The 19,084-nt window shown below is 31.0% G+C and overlaps 1 protein-coding gene across 2 annotated transcripts; it reads left to right on the forward strand.

Moving 5' to 3' along the window:
- Positions 1-485: 485 nt before the first annotated feature.
- LOC111296288 (U4/U6 small nuclear ribonucleoprotein Prp31 homolog) lies at positions 486-7,159 on the forward strand. 2 transcript variants are annotated; one of them, XM_022890497.2, is made up of 8 exons: positions 486-643; positions 750-815; positions 3,748-3,885; positions 4,085-4,977; positions 5,096-5,166; positions 5,454-5,556; positions 5,713-5,788; positions 6,437-7,159. In XM_022890497.2, exons 1-8 carry the CDS (start codon positions 641-643, stop codon positions 6,542-6,544), a joined length of 1,458 nt encoding a protein of 485 aa, XP_022746232.1. In that variant the 5' UTR covers positions 486-640; the 3' UTR covers positions 6,545-7,159. The 2 variants fall into 2 exon arrangements, with proteins under 2 accessions (XP_022746232.1, XP_089596629.1); XM_089740503.1 differs by having other exon boundaries at positions 3,748-3,876; positions 4,076-4,977.
- The last annotated feature ends 11,925 nt before the right edge of the window (positions 7,160-19,084 follow it).

The raw sequence follows: 19,084 nt of genomic DNA on the forward strand, positions 1-19,084 counted from the left end.
AAGCATCTCGAGAGAGGTAGGCAGGGTGGTTAACTTCTGTGACGAAGACGTCACGAGATTGGGTGCGAGAAAATATCACGGACTTAATGAAGAGTCTTGAATCTCACATCAAATAAAATAAGAGGATCATTAGGGTATATAAGTCATCTTGTGAGATGTCTTTTGTAAGATAAAACCGTAAAGTCAAGGGATCAAAATGGATAATACCTCATAAGAATGTGAATCATAACCAAAAAAATAGATCTAAGACGTCAAATAAATAAATGTCCGAATCTCAAAATCGCATGAATTCAGAGCTTAAATCTCGACACGGTAGGCCTCCCTCCCCTTTTTTTTTTTTTGGTTCTGTCCCATTGAAAACAAAAAAAAAAAATTCCGAATTTTACTGAAAACACTCCCCATGTTTTGCTCTGCCCCCTAAAACCAAAAAAAAAAAAAAGAAACTTCTTCGTATTTTACTGAAAACCCTCTCCCTTTTGTGCTCTGCCACCTTGAAACAAAAAAAAAAAAACCCCTTTTCGTAGTTTTCTCTTGGATTAGGGTTTCTTCATACTTTTAACAGGGAAATTTGAAGATCCAATTTGTTTTCGTTTATCTCCTTGGCCAGGGTTAAACCCTAGAAGACTCCTCGCGAATCCAGATGGTTAGTTTTCTTCTTATTATAATTTCCTTTTTGCCTTTAAGTTTCTCGGAACGCTTATTTTAGAATTTCCTTTCACCTTCTATTTTTTTTACTGGTTGATTTACAGGCAACTCTAGCTGATTCATTTCTTGCGGACCTTGACGAATTATCGGACAACGAAGCTGATGTTCTTGTGAGTTGAAATCATACTTCTCTTTCCTGTGTGAATTTGTCTGAATTTCAGAGTTTTTTCCTCAACTAAGGCACTCATTAACCTAATTTACTAAGTTAGAGTTGTTTTAAACATAATTCCTAAATTGTGGTAGTATGTACGTATAGACTCCACCTCAGATAAAAAATAAAAAAAATTTAATTAAGTATAATCCTCTCAAAATTCAATTAGAAAGGATTTACGCTTCTTCTTTATTATTAACAAAGATCAATCTTTTGGAATTTTAAATGAGAAATCAATTTCAAGATCCTAAAGCTCTAAACACTAAGTTAAGGTGGGATAGAAAACCCATCTTTATCCAGGAGACTGAACTGGGTTATGCGATAATAGGAGAATTGAGAGGATATCAGACTCTGATAATGGTAATTGGGTTTCAATTCTAGCTAGCGGGAGATCAAGAGTGTTTTTATCAATAGGGGAAAATGGTTTCTTTAGTAAGAGCTCAGGTATGATCAATTATAGCTATATAAGGTCTATGATTGATTTGCTCTTATTAGGGGAATGGATCTTATATATATTTTATTACTTTGTGGTAAATGTTTGGTTTCATGAGATTTGGTTGATAATTAATTGATGTTAAGGGGTGGATTTTTGGAATTTGAGGCTGTAAAGGAAATTTAGGTTTGCTCTAGGTTGTGATGTTTCATTTCAATAATTGTGATAAATTTGATAGGTGATTGAGTTAGCTAATTTTGCATACAACAGATTGAGTGGAAAAGAATTTTCATGATGATCTTGGGATGGAAGTGAATTTTGGCTTGGATAATGGAAAATGATAAGCTTCTAAGGCAATTGTATTTAATTTCTTCTTGAAGTTTGCTGCGACCCCTTTTTTCTGGATCAACATCTGGATTATTTTGAGTGCTATCTCACGAAATGGACATTGGGATGTTGGGAGGTTGCATAATGGGGCTTATGGAGAATATCAATTTGCTATGCTGTTTTCTAGATGTGTCAAGAAAAGTTTCTATAGAGGGAATGATTTGCAATGCTCCTTAATACTATCCTTTTTTTTTATCTTTAGTGGAATCAAAAGTATCATGTATGTTCTCATGACATGTCCTTTTTAAAAGGTTTGAGTTTAAGGTTGGTTTTGAGTTAAAGGAAAACAAGTTAAGGTAATATGTGTCGGGGAATTAAGGGATTATTCTAGTTGAGTTTTTGGAATTTTTCTTTTTTTTTTTGGATTGCTTGGCTTACAAGATGTTAATATTGCTGATATCTAGGTAATTATAATGGTGCTGCAGGTTTTTCAAAGTCTTCTTGGTTTAAAAAGTGTTCTTTTTTTTGCTGATTCTCACTCAATGATAGCATTATCTTGGGTCTATAAAGTTTGAATTCAGACTTTGGAAGAAATGGGACACTATGAATGAGATTGATAAGCTTAGTAAGAAGATTGGAGTGAATTGATTTTGTTCATATGTTTAGAAAAGCTAATGTTTTGCTAACTCTCTAGCTAAGTTGGGTGGATTGAGCTGGTTTCTTTTTTGTTTGGTTGTAAGCTATTTTGATTTTTAGAGGAAGATTTGGTATGAGCTGTTGTTGGCTTATTGAGTCTTTGTTTTGCTGATCTTTTTGAATCAGGCTTTTATGTATTGTAATTGCTGACTTTTTATGAATAAAAATGATCTTTATGGTTGAGAAAAAAAAATTAGAAACAGAAACCAATATAGTAGATTGTTTTAATTAGTGATGCAAAATCCTCGTATATTTTTATATCAATTTTCTTCCTGTTTCATGTTCTTTTTTTTTTTTTTTTTTGAAACAATTGATTTGTAATCTTCAAAGATCAAGCCTTTTACTTTATTTCAAAACCTCACCCGCGTCCACAAAGGCTATATCTAGGAAATAATTTGCATAATGGTGATTTTTTGCTTTCACTGTCAATGAAAGAGAACTATTCAAATGGTCTGGTCAATGGGTATTTTTATTATTTGAAATTTTTTAAGGTATCTTCTTATTATGAAAGAGAATTATCCATTGCATACAGGAATTGCTGGATTTAGAAGGAGAACAACTAAGCTTAATCAAGAGTGACATTAAATTGTTTTGTATTTGGATTTTTTTCGTTATACTTTCTCAATATTTCATTTTTGGATGCTATTATTTCATTCTTAGCCAATTTCCTTGCTGTTGACAAAAGATAAAAATGAAAGAGAAATTAAATAGTCACAGACTCACCGAAATCGTAGGAAGCTAGAGAAGAGGGGGATTGAAGAAAGAAAAGTGATGTGGAATTTTTTTGCTGACAAGGATTTAACTGTATAACACTACACGCTTTTGGGAATAAAGTCTAAAAGCACACCACTCAAGGAAATAAGATTACAAAATACCTTTGTTTGGGAAAAAACTCGTGAATTTCAGCTTTTTTTTTTAATTGATAATTAATATTAACAGTTCTTGTGAGTTGAAATCATACTTCTCCTTCCTGTATGAATTTCAGCTTTTTTTTTAATTGATAATTAATATTAACAGTTCTTGTGAGTTGAAATCATACTTCTCTTTCCTGTGTGAATTTCAGCTTTTTTTTTTTAATTGATAGTTAATATTAACAGTTCTTGTGAGTTGAAATCATACTTCTACTTCCTGTGTGAATTTCAGCTTTTTTTTTAATTGATAATTAATATTAACAGTTCTTGTGAGTTGAAATCATACTTCTCTTTCCTGTGTGAATTTCAGCTTTTTTTTTTTTAATTGATAATTAATATTAACAGTTCTTGTGAGTTGAAATCATACTTCTCCTTCCTGTGTGAATTTCAGCTTTTTTTTTAATTGATAATTAATATTAACAGTTCTTGTGAGTTGAAATCATACTTCTCTTTCCTGTGTGAATTTCAGCTTTTTTTTAAATTGATAATTAATATTAACAGTGATATTCATATTAATCTCTTAGGAGGAAGAAAATGATGATGTCACAAACATGGAAGAAGATATTGATGGTGACCTAGCCGATATCGAAGCCCTTAACTACGATGATCTGGACAGTGTTGCGAAATTGCAAAAAACTCAGAGATACATTGATATAATGCAGGTTAGTTTCATGCCTTGACAATTGCTTTTGTTTTCTTATTGGTTGTTGAAGTCTTATATTTAGCATACTTGATTGCTTTGTATCCTGTTATTATAGAGAGACAAGCTCTAATTTTGTGTGTAAAAAGATTTACTGAATTTTTGTGTGCTTGAGTTTGTCTTGAATATTTCCATTCTTAGTTCTGTTTAACATAATGCAGAAAGTGGAAGATGCACTTGGGAAGGGTTCTGACTTTTCGAATCAGGGAATGGTACTGGAAGATGATCCTGAATATCAGCTGATTGTGGACTGTAATGTACTATCGGTTGATATTGAGAATGAGATTGTTATTATCCATAATTTTATACGTGACAAATACCGGCTGAAGTTTCCCGAGCTTGAATCACTTGTGCATCATCCAATTGATTACGCCCGTGTAGTGAAAAAGATTGGCAATGAGACGGATTTAACCCTGGTTGATCTGGAAGGACTTTTGCCTTCAGCCATCATTATGGTTGTTTCAGTTACAGCTTCAACTACTAGTGGCAAGCCACTTCCAGAAGACGTTCTTCAAAAAACTATTGATGCATGTGATCGTGCTCTTGTTCTGGATGCTGCAAAGAAAAAGGTCCTTGATTTTGTAGAAAGTAGAATGGGATATATTGCACCAAATCTTTCAACTGTTGTTGGAAGTGCTGTTGCAGCTAAACTTATGGGTACTGCTGGTGGCCTTTCAGCATTAGCCAAGATGCCTGCTTGTAATGTTCAGCTGCTTGGTGCAAAGAAAAAGACCCTTGCGGGGTTTTCTACTGCCACGTCGCAATTTCGTGTTGGTTATATTGAACAGACAGAGATTTTTCAAACTACACCCCCGGCTTTGAGGAGTCGTGCTTGCCGTCTCTTGGCTTCAAAAGCCACACTTGCAGCACGTATAGATTCTACTAGAGGGGATCCATCAGGGAATGGTGGAAGATCTTTAAAGGAAGAGATCCATAAGAAAATTGAAAAGTGGCAAGAACCACCTCCTGCAAAGCAGCCTAAACCGCTTCCTGTTCCTGATTCTGAGCCTAAGAAAAAGAGGGGTGGCCGTCGGTTAAGGAAGATGAAGGAGAGGTAGCTTTTTCAGTTTGATTACTTTAGCATGCTAATTTATTTTTATCTTATTGTTGTTATTTGTTTGTGCAATTTGCATTTTGTTTGTCTGACAAGTATATATATTTATTATTTTCAGGTATGCTATAACAGACATGAGGAAGCTAGCAAACAGGATGCAATTTGGTGTACCGGAGGAGAGCTCTTTAGGTAAAACTTTGACCTGTCCATCCTCTGAAGAATCAAAATCTTGAAAGCCCTGTTGTGGGTCTTCAATAAGCATGCAAGCTCTAATAATGCAAACACATGCATGCCTAAGTATTTCTCTTTTTCTTTCTATCCATGAAATTTCTAGTTCTGAATCATGTTCATGTTCTTGAGGAGTTAATTTCCTTTCATATTTCTAAAAGGTGGATAGTTTAGTAATTTATTTGAGGACCAAGAACCTATTTCCCACTATTTTCTTATTGTTTATTTATTTATTTATTTGATACTAGGTGACGGACTAGGTGAAGGTTATGGAATGCTTGGTCAGGCTGGGAGCGGCAAACTGCGTGTATCAGTTGGTCAGAGCAAACTTGCAGCCAAAGTTGCCAAGAAGTAGGTTTTCCTGTTCCTGTTATTAAGACTACAAGTTTGGAAGTCATTTGTTGTATTCCTTGATCAGTTAGTTTTGTTCAGTAGTTTAGGTATTCATTTCTCGAACTCAACCTTTCATGTTGCTCTTGTGGGTGATTTTTTTTCTCTTTACGTCAGGTTCAAGGAAAAGCGTTATGGAAGCAGTGGTGCTACTTCTGGACTGACTTCAAGTTTGGCATTCACACCTGTGCAGGTAATTAGCTTCCTCTACTTTGACCACAAACTGATAGGGATGTCAGTATTCTGTTGTATTTTTTATTACATATTTAGCATAGGAAATATTTGAGAAGTCTACCTGCATTGCTTTTATTAGGTGCAAGAAAGGGTTTAGCATTTAGGATTCAATGTAAGGGTGAAGAGTTTATGTTAAAGCTGTTTAAGTTGCTTGAAGTAGAGGTGAAATTACATGAAATCCTGGATGAGACTTTCTTTAGGTTGGTGATTTTACATTCTTGACTTTAGTAATAGGAGAGGGTTCTGGTGATGTGGAAAACCAAGGAAACAAGGGCTGGGTTTCGGTTATTTTGAAGCACATGGCATATGTTACATGTAGTAGTATGTTTGTAGGCATGTAACTAATTTTGGAGGATTTATCTTTTAGCCTGAGAGATGTATATGTATTCTATCGCCTCATATGTGGCTGACTGGCTATGTCTTGGGATGTACATTTGATTCTTCTAAAGTTTAGAACTGTAACTTTTCATGATGGTTTTCTCTAGTTTCCTTGGAGAGTAGGAAAGGGTTGGCAAAAGTCTTAGGTTGAACTTACTTTTACATGAATCAAACATGCATTGTTTTTTGTCTGTGTATGTGGGTAATGATTGGCATCTTTATTCTCAAGGGGATTGAGCTCACAAACCCTCAAGCTCATGCACATCAGCTTGGCAGCGGAACTCAAAGCACTTACTTCTCTGAGACTGGAACATTTTCAAAGATCAGGAGAACATAAATGAAAGAAGCTCCTTGCTGATTGCCACATCATCGGTCTAAGGAAATCTATGAAAATTGTGAAAGCATCATGATTTCTTGAGTTATAATTTACCCGATGTTTGGTTATGCTTTAGTTACCTTTTTGATAAGAGTTCAAAAGACTGCTATAAAGACTAATCTTTAGCTTAAGTTTTGATTATATACTTTAGTGACATAGAATGTCTGTCCTTCATGCAAGCCACCATTCATTTTTTCCCAGTTATCTTTGAAAACAAATATTGTAGCCAGGGAGCAAGAAAGAGATCATGCTATGCAGGGTTTTATTTTTTTATTTTTTTCATTTTTTTTTTCCCTGAGGTGGTTAGTTGGTTTTGAATATTTAGATTGTAACCTGTTGAAGTTGTATGCTTCCGTTGCCACCTGAGACACATTGCATGCAAGGGCAATGATGGGAATACCCATGGTGTCCCATTGCGTCACGATTTGAAGCTTTTACTATGTCACTTTTTAAACAGGAGAAGCCTTACAACCTAATTCAAGTGCTTATGAAGTTGTTAATTATTGCATTTGTTTGTAATCTAATTTAGCCTTTGAATGACATGATCAAATATAATAAAGTGTTATAGATTTTTAATTTTGTTTGTGTCAATTTGAGTTTGTTGAATTTTTTTTATTTTGATTTTAATATTTTGATTTGAGTAAATTTAAACATTTTAATTGAATTGAGTTTGTTTAGATTTATTTGAAATTAATAATTTTGAACTATTTTTATGAATTCATAATTAATTTAATTTTATTATTGAGACAATTATGAATTAACATTTAAAAGTTCAATTGAAAGGCCTAAAGCACGATTGTAAGCTTAAATCTATTTTTAAAGTTGTGATTTATTTCATTAGAGTTAGTACTCATCCTGCTTTTCATATCGAGTTATTAAAATGTAGTTCAAATTTTCTTTAGAGTGTTGATTTATAAGTAGAACGGGAAAGGGATTTGTAATTTAATAGAAGTCAAATAACTCAATATATTCAACCAAGAAAGAAGGTTATATATGAGCAAGCATAATCATTCAAATTTTGTGATATAATGAAACTCAAATAGCTCAAGATACTTGCTTAATATACGATAATTGTCAGTCAGATATTGATAAAAAAAAAAACTTATTTAAGCAAATAAATCAAAAGATATTTAATCATTAAACCTTATTGTAGATTAAAATATGTTACAACTCTAAGAAGTAGTGTATTAGTTATTCTTTAAAAAGTGATAATTTTGTGAATACAATAAAGTCGAGTGAAATAGAAAAAATAAAACTACATAAAGTTCTATACGAAAACTTAAAAAAGAAAAACAGCTCTGTATCTCCAAAGTTTATCCTTTTAAATCTATTGTATAAAATATGATCCTTTTAAATTCTTTATTAGTCATTAATCATTCTAGGCAATAATGTGTTTCTTTGAAAATATTTATACATGAATTTGCAAAATTATATTCAATTAGACATACTATGTAAAGGCTAAAAAAATTCAAATTAGAAGGGCAAAAAGAATCAATCAAATACATAGAAAGCACTCAATGCTAAAAAAATGTTTAAAGCAAGACCAACACAAAATAAAAAAACATAAAACATTGATTAACAAACTCATAAACCGAAATATGGTTAGTACTACCAAAAAGCAAAATAAAAATAAAAATACGAGTATATGTAGGTAAAGATAAGTAAGATGAGAAAAAAAATTAATGGTACCATAAATATTAGACTTGGTAAAAATTTTAGTTAAAGAATTGTTGATGCAAAGCTAAAAAGGATTACCAAAGTCAGCAAAGTAACCTTAAAAAAATTATTATTATATATAAAAAAACAAAATGAGAAAAATACATGATATAGGAGATAGGGGTATGATATTTTAAGGAGTTAAAAAAAAAAAAAACAAAGTATCAATCAAGAACAAAAAATTTAAATTTAAAACTGTTAGCAAATCTCCCTAAAGAACATGGCAAGTCCATAAAACATATTAATATCAATAGATAATTTTGGCAAACAATATCTAATGGAAAACTAGTGATTATTGTCTCAACTTGTTTTCAAGTGAATTATTTCTTTCATAAATAGCCTAGAAAGAAATCAAATATCAAAAGTATAATCAACAAAATAATTCAGAAGTTTAACATGTCATGCATAAAATATATTATCATAATACTACTCCTATTGATGTATCAACAAATGTAAATAATTAATATATAAATAATTCATGAAATAATAGATTCAATAATTATTCAATAATTACCTTTACATATTTTCATAAGCACCGAGCTCAAGGAAAATATCAAATAAAGTAGTTTCAATATAATGCACATAAAAGATAGATTTAAACAATTGAATAGTTCTTAAGCAATTTAAATTACTTTTTTATGCATCGTTTTACTTTCACTACTCTATATCTAACTTGAAACATATTAAAATGTTATAAATCAAATATCTTTCCATGTTTCATGAAATTAAAACATCATGGAATATACCATTAGAATAATTATCCTATGCATTTAGATCATGAAATTATAATTCACATGGAGTTGGAGTAACTAAGTTTGAATGTGCAAAAACCATGTTATGTTACACAGACAAAAGCAACCTCTCCTACCTGCAAATAGGATTTGTCAATCAGAATGCATCTAGATAAAAAGGTAAAGTGTAAGAGTATAAAGATATGTATATTATTATAAGTAATAGCCAAAGCATTACTTGTCGTCAACCATTGTGCTTAATTACAATATTTGTATCATAAATATGTTTGATCATGCCTTTTCAATGTTTCCAAGCATTAAATTGGGCTTAAAGGAACATCACTTGTGAAACTAAAATGCAAGTAACATATCAGTAATGCCCATTTAACAGTGCACTAAGTGAGACACAAAATTTCAGATGCTAAGTTTCATATAATAAAGACGAAGAAATCCAATCATGATTCTAAATACCAAATTGCACAACGTATCTAAAAAGATAAAATAAAAAATAAAAAACTCAATAGATGATTACAATAAGTAATTCAGAAATTGAATAATACATGATTTCAAACTGAGGCGGTCTTCATGTTTTATGATGATGATTGAATATGACTTAAGAAATTGTAATTTTGTTTTTCATTTTTTGTTTATCTTGATTTTATAAGGAATCAAGTAATTAACATAATCATAAGATTAAATAATCAAAATCCCAAATTTTGCATGGAAATTGAATGAGGAGAAAATTATAATTTGTTATTGATGATTATAAAACACATTCCTTACTAAGCCCATTATACTATTGATCATCATCTTATTATTATAACAAAATCAGCAATGGCAATTAGATCTTTACCCTTTTAAGCCATAGGCTACCCTTGAGCCTAAATTGGCGTTGGCTCAACAAAACCCAATTTAGCAATCACTTCAAGGCAATAATCTAACACACAATACAAAAAATCACATAAAATCATATTAAATCAAATTTAGACTTTAAAAAATTAAAAACCAACTAAAAAAACCAAAAAATTGGCTTCTTGGAACAGTTTTATCGATTTTTGAATATCAAGTTCTTGAACTGTAATCTCCTATGTTCTAAGATAAACCATAACCTCTTGCTTTGTTGTTCATCTAACTGTAGGAATTTTCATATATTCTTAAAAGGAACTGAATATCCACAATTTTACCTTAGACGTGAAACATTGTTTAAATCCCCTTTAGGCAACAATCCATGCCTTCCTCTATAACCTTTCCCACTGCCTCTACTGTCATCACCATGATCAGCTTCACGACCTCTTACCCCATTACTTCTCCTATTCTCTTCACTTTTTTAGACAAAAAAAAAACCCAAATCTATAAAGAAGACAAAAATTAGAAAAGAAAACTTAAAATCAAAATAAAATTCAAGCAAATAAGGGGAAAATTCAGGCAAATAACATATAGACAATTATATATGTGTTAGATGTAAGATGATAGATTTATAAAGACAAAACAAAGTTCCAACTAATCCTACATTACCATGATTTTACATAATTCAAGCAAAATTTAAAAAAATGTGAAATGCAAGAGACGACAACAAAATTAATCATCTGGTCTTCAATTAATCTTCTACTAGATTGTAAGTGAAAAAAAATCCAAAATTTTAAAGCTAGAATGCTTTATTACTTGAAAGTAAACAAACAAACAATTACTTCCCATGTACAAACTGAATTAGTGATGGCAACAGATCGGATCAGCGCGGGTTTTTGCTCACCCTGACTTGACCCGACTCGAAAATTTTTTTAATTTTTTATACCCAAACCTGACCCGTCCCGACATTGTATAAAATCGTACCTGATTCAACTCGAAATTAATAAAATATTATTTTTTAAATATAAAATATTATTTTTTAATTTAAATATAAAATTATATATATAAAATTAAATATAAAATTAATTAATTAATTACAAAATTTATATATATATTGGGTAGGGTAAGGTCAGGTTTACCTAAAATTCCACCCCGACTTGACCCCAAAATTTTTTTATATTATCCGATCCGATTCGATACCTGATTTAAAAAAAAAAATCGATCATAAAATATTGGATCGGGTCGAAACCCATCGATTTCAAGTTAAATTGACTTCTCTAAATTGAACTCAATATGAACATGATAATTAGAATGCAAACAAAGAAAAAATAATTTATATAACATAAAAAACCCAAAAGCATGACCACATAGAGGATCATTTTATGTCCTGTGTTTGGAACCAAATGGATTTTTGGAAAGAAAAACAATGAAGATTAAAGAGTACAAAATGGAAAGTAGATTACTTATAAAAATATTATTCAATTTTCAACCTTTTGAGCCAGCTTGGGCAATGTCTAAGTGAGACTAGTAAGAATAACAAAAAATTAAGCTGGAGATAAGGGTTTTGTGGATTTGGATTTTATAAACTACAACTAGTAAAAATATGAACTCTATAGTTTTTTTTCCCTTGTAAATAAAAAAAATAAATTAAAATTTCATCAGCCATTCTACTGCCTAAAAAGAAATTGAATTATACAAAGAAAAGCTTTTAAAATTCTAATAGTTTGGATTTTTACTTTGAATGGAACCTTGAATGGAACCTCTTTAAATAGTGCAGTCTAAAATCATCCATAGAAATCAAGGCTCTCTTTCTTCACGCCCCATTTCTTTTTCCCTTTCTTTGGATCTTTGATGTCTTAATCTTCCTTTAATGTCTCAAATAATATGTAAGGCATGGGAAAAAAAATTGAACAATTAAAAATAATCTGCAAGCCATGAAAAAAAAAAGGACAAAAAATGAGAAGAAAGAAAAAAAAAAGTGAAATATGTTAATAGAGGAGGTGAAGTAAGAATTAGCTTTTAGAAGTATCTAGATAAAAGAACCAAACAATTAAAAAAAACATTGCCTAGAGTCATAAAACAACTATTATAAAAGAAAAAAAAAGCATATATCATACTCATATCCCTTATAGCATACTTTTATATAAGGTATATAAATTTTCATTAATTAAAAGTTAAAAAAATTAAAAATAAAACACTAAAAATAAAAAAGTTAAAAAAAATTTTGACTGTCAACTTTCACAAATTCATTTACTTCTCCTATATCATCAACACCATTATCAACTCTCAATTTTCCTCTCATTTTATTCTTTTAACTCCTAAAATTAATTGATAAAATGTTTAAAAAGTGGCAACTCCATCCCTCAAGCCCTTGACTTTCACCTTATTTTATATTCAACATCACATTCTTGTAGTCTTGCAAAGAATTTAATTTGAATGCCTTGTATAAATTATGACTACAAGAACCAAATGGCTATAACAACATAAGAGGGATAAGCAAAGAAAATCCTAAGTGCTTATTATTGAAAAATCCTTGGCAACCATGATCCCATGCCTTTAATTTGCGATAAAAGAAAAAAAAAAAAACCAAAGCCCCAACCCTGATTGATTTTACCTCCATGGCCCACCACTTGTAGACAACCTATAACCCACAACCACTAAAATTGTCATTCATCTAAGCAGCCAAAATAATCAACACCATCATCACATGTCTCATCGTCATTGAAATACTAGCCCCTCATTAAGGAGCTTCGATTTTCTCAAAGAAGCTTTTGCTTTCTTTACCACTAATAGGAGCATTTTAAGTTTAAAAGGTAAAATAATCTTTTTTTTCATTAGAGATTGTAATAAATAACTAGAAGTATTTATGATTTTTGGGCCGACTTAATATGTCAGGTTGACCTAACATATATAGTGGTACATCAGCTCGGTCACCTCATCAATCTATCTAAAGAACCCTCTTTATGTTGATTGACTTTCTAAGTCAATTATCAGTGTCCAGGTTAGCTTAGCTTGCCAGGTCACCCTGATTACAGGATTACTGCTCCGAAACCCTTTATCTTTACCTATAAATACGGCCACCTAGGTATTATCTAGATATCTCATATCTATTTTCATACTTTTTCTTTTCTATTTTCCTCTTTGATTGACCTCAAACTTGAAAGTTGGAGTGTAAATTCTGAGAAAACTCTTAGCTTTTGGCTTAACTATTTTTTTTTCTCTTTTTTATGGTTTCAGGATTTTAACCTTTAGCTTAGAGCGTGGCACAAATATTTGGCGTGCCAAGTAGGGGTTGCTAGCCGAGCTAAAATACTATGTAACCTAAAAAAAAGTCATCGAGAAATGAGAACTAGCTATTCAAGTTAGACGTAAAACCTAAATCAAACAACCTGTAGACCGACTTGTAGACTAACCTATGCTGCATCGGTAAGCCTTATGATGGAGTAATTTCAAGCCTTAAACCAATAATTATAGTTCTTAAAATAGATGATCTGAAACTTCACACTTTCTCAAACTTTCAAAGTGCTCAATCTAGTTACCCTTAAAAAACTATCAATTAAAAGATAATCGAGCTACAAGGACATTGAAGCCTTGTTAGCCTCACATGAAAACGTACCCATTACTTTAGTTAGCCATTACCATACTCACATATCGACACAAACCACTATCCAAAAATCTAAATAGACTAACCTAAAGCCCTAGCCGAATAGAAGCCTGAAAGCTATAATGTAGGCCATAAAAAAAGAGTTAAAAAGAAATGCTAATGCATTCAAGGATGAGCTTAAATTTTTGGAGACTTCACTAGTTACTGAGAAAATTGACAAAACGATGCCCCTAAAAGGGTTCAAAATGCTAACTTTAGAAACTTACAACGATACTACTAGCCCGTATGATCATTTAAAATTTTGTCGAACTAACATGATAGTGCAGAAGGCAGATGAAGCTCTTATGTGTAAAGGACTAGCTATCACGCTCAAAGGTGCAGCTTGGTCCTAGTATTGTAGTTTAAATCGGGTTTATCATAACTTTTTAAAAAGCATAGTCATGTTTTGTTGTCTTGATTTGTGAGAAGCAAAAGAATGAAGAAGACTACCCTGAGCTTAACATTAATCTACTAGGGTAAAAATAAGTCTTTGAAAGACTATGTAATGTATTTTAACACAAAAACCTTTCAAGTAACAAATTTAGAACATATTGTTGTAGTTACTGCCCTAACCAGTGGATTTAGTGATATAGAGTATCACTTGAAACTTACACTTACACTTTCACTAGAACCACTAAAGACATTAGCCAATGTGCTATTTGTCACAAAATATATATATATATATCAACGTTAAAGCTATAATGAAAAATCGAGATGAGAAAGGCCCATCCCTCTTCTTTGATGACTTAGGTGAAAGAGGTTTATTCATCCTTTTCAGTTAAAAAAATAGTAAGAAATCTATGATCCCTTTCAAGAAGAAGATGACTGAAGTACCCAAGGGTTAGGAGCCCAAGCCAAAAGAAGAATCGCACAACACTGAATACTTTTAAAAAAAGATTCTTATACATATAAAAAAAACCTCGAGCTTAAATGACCAAAGCTATTGAGGCAAAATAAAGAAAAGATCTGACAAGAATATGTACTTTTCATCGAGATATCGATCACAACATAAAATACCTAAAGAATGAAATAAAAAGCTTGATTAGAAGAGATTGGTTGGGTAGGTTTATGGATTTTAGCAAGACAGCGTCAAGGCAAACATGATTACAAAAGGGATAATCAAAGAGGAAAGGCAAAAAAAGAATCAAGAGAATAGTAAAAAAAAATCAAAGAGGTGAAAACCAAAAAAATGAGTAGGAAAAAGATAAAGGTTGAGCCATAGATAACAAGCCTATCGCGAGCATCATCAATGTGATAATTGGTGGGAGCTTTACCTTGGCTAAAAGGAAATTTGATCAATGGATGGTTATGGCCATTGGATCATCGACCAAGAAAGAAAAAAGCTAAAAAGATAAGTCAATCTTTTTTAATTTGAACGATTTGAAAGGGTTATAATTCCCATATGACTATACGATAGTGGTCACTATTGTGATATACAATCATATGGTGAGAAAGATCTTATTTGACAGTGAGAACTTAACCGATGTGCTGTATTATACCACAATGCTAAGGATTGGTACAACGAAAAAAATGTTAAAACCATTCACTACCACTTTGATCGATTTTAAAAATGAACAAGTACCTGTAAAGAGAACTATTAAGTTACCAATCACATTAGGTACTAAGCTGAAGAGCATCTCTTTAGTCATAAAATTTATGGTAATGGATGTTCCATTTATATTCAACATGATCATAAGCCGACGAAGCCAATCTCTTATGAGCTTGATCGACTTAGCTCATCATCTAAAGATCAAGTTGCTATGCCAAAAAAAGTTAGAAAGATTAGAGAAGACCAGTCTATGATGTGACGTTATTATGTGACAATGATAAAGTGAAGTGCTACCATTATAGTAAACTTGGTCATTATTGAAAAATATTAAAGCAAAAATGAAAAGATGAGAAAAGCAAGAGTTTAGATAATGGTAATATTACAACAGTGAGTTCACATATTGATTCAGTTACTTTGATTTGTACACATGACGATTGTAATCATGTTAGTGATCTCAACATTGAGAGATAGTTTACACAAGAGTCACATATCATTGTGTTTCTAAGAAAAAGTTATTTACAATTTACAAAACATGAGATTTTAGTTGCACTAAGATGGAAAATAAGAGTTTATTACAAATTATTGGTATTAGTGATATTGTTATACAAACTAATACAGGTTACATGTTGACTTTAAGAGATATTAGATACATTTCGAATATGAGAATGAACTTACTTACAATTAATGTCTTTCATAAAAAAAGATATGAAAGTCTATAAAAGAATGGACAGTGAAAGCTTCTTAAAAGATCTATGATAGTTGAAAAGAAAACCTATGATGCACAATATACAAGATATGGATGTAATTAAATGATAACTAGATAAATATCATTGAAAATGATGCTTCAGTAAATATGTGGCATAAAAGGCTAGCACACATGAGTAAGAAGGGGTTATAAATTTTGGAAAGGCAATCTCTCATTTCTTTGATCAAAGGTATATCTTTCGATTCACGTAATCATTGTTTATATAGCAAACATCATAAAGTTTCTTTTCATAAGTGTTCTTAGAGAAAAAAAATTATATTACAATTAATTCATTATGATGTATGTGGTTCCATTAAGGTTGAGTCATTAGGTGGTGATAGATATTTTGTTACTTTTATTAAAGATGTTTCACGTAAGACTTTGATGTATATGTTGAAAATAAAAGCTAAGTATTACAGTATTTTTTAAAATTTCATGCCATAGTAGAATACATATCCAAAAACTTTGAAGAATATTGTTCAAAGTGCGAGATTAGGTATAAGATCATAGAATCTAGAATATCATAGCATAATGGTGTAGTTGAAAGGATGAATTACACTATTGTAAAAAAAGTCAGATGTATACTAAGAATGGCAAAATTACCAAAGCTATTTTGAGGTGAAGTAGTCAATATAGCTTGTTATTTGCTTAACAGGTTACCATTAATTCCTTTAGGCTTTTTCAAAAAGAGTGTGAACAGAGAAAGATACTTTATACTCTTACTTGAAGGTTTTCGAGTATAAAGCATTTATGAATGTGCTGAAAGAGCAAAGGTCAAAACTTGATAATAAAGCTACACAGTATGTATTTGTTGGATGTGGTGATAAAAATTTTAGCTATAGGGTATGGGATCTAGTGAAGAAAAAGACAGTTGGAAGCAGATATATGGTCTTTCATAAAAAAGAAATCATAGCAAACCTTGATAAGAATGAGAATACTATATAAGTTAATGTTAAGTGTAATGTTTCAACACCAACAAGGGTTTCACTGGAAAGAGCCACAAATTATGGAAATGAGTAATAAACATTACTTAAGGATACAAATGAGCCAATCAAAATTAGTGATGAGTTAGATGAAATTAGTTTTGAGTAGGGAGAATAGTTTTTTTTACTAAAAAGTATTGAGTAAGATGAGCAGTCCTCTCCACTAGAGAGTATTGAGCAAGAAGAGCTACCTTCGGCATTAGATAATGTAGAGTCTCAGCTTAGGAGATCTACCATAAAGCATCGGCCATCCATTAGGTATCCAAGTTCAAATTTTATTTTAGTTACCAGTAAGGGAGAGCCTGAGAGCTTTCAAGATGTGTAAACTACTCTGAATAAAAAATACTAGTTAAAAGTAATGAAAGAAGAAATAAAAGTCATTGCGAAAAATGATACATGTAATCTTGTTAAACTTTCGAAATGAAGAAGGTTATTGAAGAATAAATGGATGTTCAAGTTAAAAAAAGATAGTAATAAGTGAGTGAGGTAGAAAGCTCAATTGATGGTGAAAAGTTTTTTTCAAAAATTCAGCATCGATTTTGATGAGATCTTCTCTCTAGTTATGAAGATGAGTTCCATTCAAGTTGTAATAGGATTAGCAGCTAGTTTGAATCTTGAGATCAAGCAATTTGATGTCAAAACTGCATTCTTACATGGTGACTTGTAAAAGAACATTTATATGGATCAACCTAAAGGTTTTAAAATAAAATGAAAAGAGCATTTAGTTTACAAATTGAAGAAAAACTTGTATGGCTTGAAATAAACTCTACAATAGTGGCTCAAAAAGTTTAATTATTTTATGATGAGTCATAGTTATGGAAGAATGGCAGTGAAACTTTGTGTGTATGTCAAAAAAAATTTTGATGATAATTTTATTATTTTTTTATTATATGTTGATGATATATTTATTATATGATAAGATACTGGTATAGTTTACAGGTTGAAAGAATAATTATCTAAGTCTTTTGACATGAAAGATTTAAGTCCAACAAAGCAAATTCTCGGTATAGATATTATTCATGATAGAAGAACTAAAAGGCTATAGTTGTCATAGAAAAAAATGTTGAATAAGCATTTAGTAGATTCAACATATATCATGCTCAATTAGTTAGCAATCCACTTGTCAACCATTTTCATATAAAAAGTCTTGTCCGATGATTAAGAAAGAACAAATAGCTATGTCTAGTATTCATTATTCTTTTATAGTTGGTTCTTTGATATATTTTATGGTTTGCATATGGTCAAACATTGCTCATGCAGTTGGTGTAGTGAGTAGATTTATTTTTAATCCAGGTAAGATTCACTAAGAAGTAGTGAAATAGATTTTCAAATATTTGAAGGACACCTAAAAAATATGCTTAAGTTATGGAACTACACAACCAGTTCTAGAAGGGTTTATGATATTAACATGGTAGGTGATCTTGATGGTAAGAAATCTATTTCAGGGTATTTGTTCACTTTTTCAGAAAGAGTTGTGTCTTGGCAGTTTAATTTACAAAAGTGTGTTGCTTTACAACTATAAAAGTTAAGTATACTGTAATAATCGAAGTAGGTAAAGAAATACTTTAGATTAAATATTTTTTCTTGAATTGAGGTTGACTTAAAAATAGTATATGATATTTTGTAATCGCCAAAATGCTTTAGATTTAAGTAAGAATGTCATGTATCATGCTAGAATGAAGCACATTAATATTAGATATCATTGGCTACATTTCATGATTGAGAAATAGAAGATGCAGCTAAAAAAAGTCCATATTGATGAAATTACTGCAGATATGTTAACTAATATATTTTTCAAGGAAAAGCTTGAGTTTTATAGTAACTTGGTCAGAATGGATTCTTTGGCCAGGATAAGTTTCAAATGAAACTGCTATAATGATGAATGTCCTCCTAATAAAGTTGAAGAAAGAGAATGTTAAGAACGTGGGTCCAACCTCATCATTTTTGGCCAATTAAAGGCTATAAGCCTTAGTCTTTTAACTGAGCCTTAGATAATAAATAAATGTAGGGCCTATTTATGCGTAAAGGGTAGTGGCACCGAAAAGAAAAGAAAAATAAATAAAAAATAAAGAGAAAAAGGAGAAAAGAGAGCTATTAGTTAAACGAAAGTTAATCTCTGATCCAATTGAACTGAAATTTTATTAGCAGATTTATGATTCAGTATTCTACATTCTAAATAGTGAAGATTGGATTTGAAGCTCTCTAAAAACAATCCATGGTGTATTTGTTGAGTCACATTTTTAGTGAGATTTTTTCAATTCTCTCTCTAATTGTTAGTTAGCTATAAT

Source organism: Durio zibethinus, chromosome 12 (assembly GCF_047325235.1).
Source record: "Durio zibethinus cultivar Kanyao isolate XHJ-2024 chromosome 12, ASM4732523v1, whole genome shotgun sequence".
Taxonomy (NCBI): domain Eukaryota; kingdom Viridiplantae; phylum Streptophyta; class Magnoliopsida; order Malvales; family Malvaceae; genus Durio; species Durio zibethinus.

What these genes read in the sequence shown, in the direction of transcription:
- LOC111296288 (XM_022890497.2), top strand. An exon ending in ACAACGAAGCTGATGTTCTT is followed by an intron (nt 816 to 3,747) that starts GTGAGTTGAAAT and finishes TTAATCTCTTAG; the next exon opens with GAGGAAGAAAATGATGATGT. An exon ending in GCAGCCAAAGTTGCCAAGAA is followed by an intron (nt 5,557 to 5,712) that starts GTAGGTTTTCCT and finishes TCTTTACGTCAG; the next exon opens with GTTCAAGGAAAAGCGTTATG.